Source organism: Antechinus flavipes, chromosome 3 (assembly GCF_016432865.1).
Source record: "Antechinus flavipes isolate AdamAnt ecotype Samford, QLD, Australia chromosome 3, AdamAnt_v2, whole genome shotgun sequence".
NCBI lineage: Eukaryota > Metazoa > Chordata > Mammalia > Dasyuromorphia > Dasyuridae > Antechinus > Antechinus flavipes.
Window position 1 is genome coordinate 414,546,221 of NC_067400.1, and position 3,549 is coordinate 414,549,769.

At 47.4% G+C, this 3,549-nt stretch overlaps 1 protein-coding gene across 1 annotated transcript; it reads right to left on the reverse strand.

Moving 5' to 3' along the window:
• Window positions 1-238: 238 nt before the first annotated feature.
• Window positions 239-2,661, reverse strand: HOXD1 (homeobox D1). The gene is made up of 2 exons (XM_051986160.1): window positions 1,846-2,661; window positions 239-1,428 (listed from the first exon to the last, which is right to left on the reverse strand). The coding sequence occupies exons 1-2, from the start codon at window positions 2,519-2,521 to the stop codon at window positions 1,091-1,093; spliced, it is 1,014 nt and encodes a 337-aa protein (XP_051842120.1). The 5' UTR covers window positions 2,522-2,661; the 3' UTR covers window positions 239-1,090.
• Between the last annotated feature and the right edge of the window lie 888 nt (window positions 2,662-3,549).

Here is a 3,549-nt window from a genome sequence, read left to right on the forward strand (position 1 = left end):
CAGATAATTTATAAAATAAGTATTTTCTTCTAACTACTGAGCTCTTTCTGGCTATAGCATTATTGTCTTTTGAACTATTCAAAAAATTGTCACCCAATTCCCTGTTTGACTTTGTACGTATAAACAGTGTGCTCTGAAGAATCAATGCAATGACAAGAAACATATTAAAAGTAGTAAAACAAAAAAAATAGAAATAGCTTTGAAAGGTAGAAAAGAAAGAATAAGGAATTGCCATGAATAAGGATTCTATAATTTTTATTATAAAAAAAAGTCCCAATTCACTTAGCATGCTATTTTGGTAAATCATTTGACCCAAGTTCATTGCAGGCAAATCCTGTTAAAAATATACATACTATATATTTACACACAAATCCAGGTAACAAGGCTAAAGTTGAGGTGTAAATCAATTTCTAAACCAGTTGTTTTTGTCCTTATAAAGTCAGCTACTAACTAAAAATGGATTGTATTTTCACTCAGGCATGTGGAGAGGTAGGAACAGCTTTAAAAGAAGAGACTTGTAGTGCAAATGTTAAGAATTTCATTGAAGCAGCTCAGCTCTTATCAATGAGATCCTTACTATCTTTGGTTAACCTATGAGGCCATGGTTGTTTCGTTGTCACATAAAACAAAAAACAAACAAACAACAACAAAAACAAACAGTTTGTATAATACAGAGGAGATGCAACACTGGGAGCATATAGGGGACTTGGGAAATTCTAACAATATTTAAGCCTCCCCTTTAAAACCCAGAATTGTGTAAGGCTTGTTAGAAAAGGTAGCAGCAAGGTTGGACTGGCAGCTAGGAACCAGTTTCCCTGATAAGACACATAAATAAGAGGTAAACAAGTTGCTTAAAAAGGCATCAAATTAAGACCAATATGCACACTACTTTGAGCAGAGAAATGATCACACTGTACTTTCTTTTAAAAAGCAAAACCCTCTCAGGGCGACCTTCTAGCCGACTCCCAAAGGAGCCTGGTAAACCTAGAGATGCTCCGGGTTAGCAGTACAGTCTCAGAGATTTTCTGCAGCCTCAGAGACTTGCTCATGAGAAAAGATCAAGTCAGTGCTGAGAGGCTTTCGAGTTCATTTATGAAGAAGAGTCTTTCGAGGGAGCAGGACTCTCTGCATTCTTGCCAGGCTTTGCAGGGCTCATACCTGACACAGAAAGCTGAAGAGACGTTACAGGTGATGTGCTGGCCAACAATCCCTCTCTTTCTCTTTTCTTCTGTTTCATTCTTCGGTTTTGGAACCAAATTTTGACTTGAGTGTCATTCAGCTGCAGGGAGTGGGCTATTTCTATGCGGCGAGCCCGGGTTAAGTACTTATTGAAATGAAACTCTTTTTCCAGTTCAGTAAGTTGCTTGGTGCTGAAATTTGTGCGTATCGTGCTCGAGGGGCTGTGTACTCCATACTCGGAGAGTTTGCCTGGAATGTATACAATGAATCAGTGAAGAAAGATTAGGAGAGAGACTAAAAGAAGGCATAAAGAAAACAAAAATAGAGGTCCAAAGTTAGCTATCAAACTGTTCTCCCCGAATCAAAGCCCTCACTCAAGGTGAACAAAAGCGTGAAGGTAAGTGAACCCTTATCTATAAGGAGTTTTCTCACTTCGATTTACTGAGAGCTCTGGCTACATTCTTAGTTTGAAGTTAATCACGAGTATCAATGTTGAACTTAGAGACGTATTCAATGAAATTCTCGTCTTTCATTGGCCTGGATGAGGTGAGACCTGGCTTCCCTAAAAAAGTTGATGTTTTAAGTGAATACTTAGACAACTCTTTGATTCAAGAGGGAAGAATGGGTAGCTAGAGGCATCAACTCCCAAAGTTAAGGTTTACTTACTTTTCTTGGGGGCGTTTCTTTTCACTTTCATCCATTCAAAAGTGCTAAGGGATGTGGGAAGTCCCGAGGCTGGAGACACTGACTTGGGGTAAGAGCCGGGCGCTGGGGAGACTGCCTGGAAGCCTCCGGCCGGGCTATCCATTTGCTCTTTGAGACCCTGAGGGAAGGGGCTGAGCTCGCCAAAGGCGCCGTAGTCCACTTGGCCACTGAGAATGAAAGAGCCACCGCCCGAAAAGACTGCCGAAGTGGCGTAGTGAACTTGGCCGGCCACTCCGTCTTCGGCCGGGGGCCCGAGGCTGCCAGCGAAGTCGTAGGCGGAACCCTGTGGCAGAAAGCTGTAGTCTGCAGCAGGTGCGGCTCCCGTCTCGTAGGCGCCTTCAAGGGTGCACGGAGCAAACGGAGGGGGGCCCGAAACCCGGGTTGGGGCTGGGGGCGGCGGCAGCTGCGGCGGGGGCGGCGTCGGAGTAGGAGGCTGGGGCTGGGGTTGGGGCTGCGCCGGGGCAGGAGGCACCGGCCGAGTCCCAGCCGCGGCGACGGGCAGGCAGTTCACAAAGGCGCCCTCCCCGCCCAGGGGAAAGGCAGGCTGCAAAGCCACAGGCCTGGGATCTGAGCGGCAGAACTTGGGGGAGAAGGTGAGCACCTCTCCGCACGAGATGTATTCCAGGTACGAATTCATGACCCAGTCTGACGGCTCAAGGGCAGCAGGTGGGGCCAGAGGGACTACAAGGCGACCCCGGAGGCAGCGGGACTGTCCCGGCTCCACCGTCTTGTCTTGCCTTTGACTGCCTTGCCTGCCTCGCCTCTGCTACACCAGCTTCTCTCGCTGAGCCATTGCAAGCGGTTTGGGAGGTAAATATTGCCCTAATATACAGCCAGGGGCGGCCACGTGCTGCCTACCGGCCAATGATTGTCTTCTCCGCAGAGCACACCGCACAGAGCTTGGGCGCTGCTCGCACGCGCTGCTGCCAGCCCTGGAGGCAAAAACTTTGCCAGGGGAGAAAGAAAGCCCTTAGCCAATGATCGTTCGACGGGATTCTGGAGACCCCCCAAGACTACTTGGGAGATCGACCCTTCATGGGTTCTGAGAATTTCGAAGGGAGGAGAGAAGCCGGTTACAAACTGAGCCTAGGACAGGTATGAGGCGGGGATGGGGAGGAGGGGAAAGGAGGAGGGAGGGAAGGAAGAGAGGAAGATGGGACAGGAGCTGGCTGGCTGGCTTAGTGACCAGCGAAGGACCAAGACTCCTGAGTTTTCACTAGACTTTTTTTGGATTGAGTGTGTGATGGCTGGGTTTGTGAGGGATTAAAACGAAGTAAGAGACTGGAGTCTAAAAGGCTACTCCCTGACACTACTAGAGGGAAAACAAAGTCACTCCTTTCTCTCCTCCCTTTTTTCTCTCCTAGTGCTTCTTCGCTTACAGTTTTATTGGCACCGGTGTTTTTATCCTTCTCCTCTCCTAAATCTGGACCAGATGTTGGGGGGAGGAGGGGGGTCCTACTTATGGGATGCTTTGCTATGGAGTTTGCGTACCTGGGCCTGACGTGGCATCAGCACATATTTCTGACAGCTGTTTTCAGCTTTTCTAACAAAATTTCCCTTTCACCTCTTTCCACTTTTTGTTATTGAGGTGATCTTCCAAGGGTTAGTAGGGAGTGTCTGGTTTTCACTTAGGTAAAAGTGTTACATCTGTTTGGAAATTCGACA

Bases quoted from the DNA above. Each gene is read 5' to 3' on its own strand.
- HOXD1 (XM_051986160.1), bottom strand. From the start codon at position 2,521: ATGAATTCGTACCTGGAATACATCTCGTGCGGAGAGGTGCTCACCTTC. The intron at 1,429-1,845 runs GTAAGTAAACCT...TATACATTCCAG, and splicing joins AAGAAACGCCCCCAAGAAAA to GCAAACTCTCCGAGTATGGA.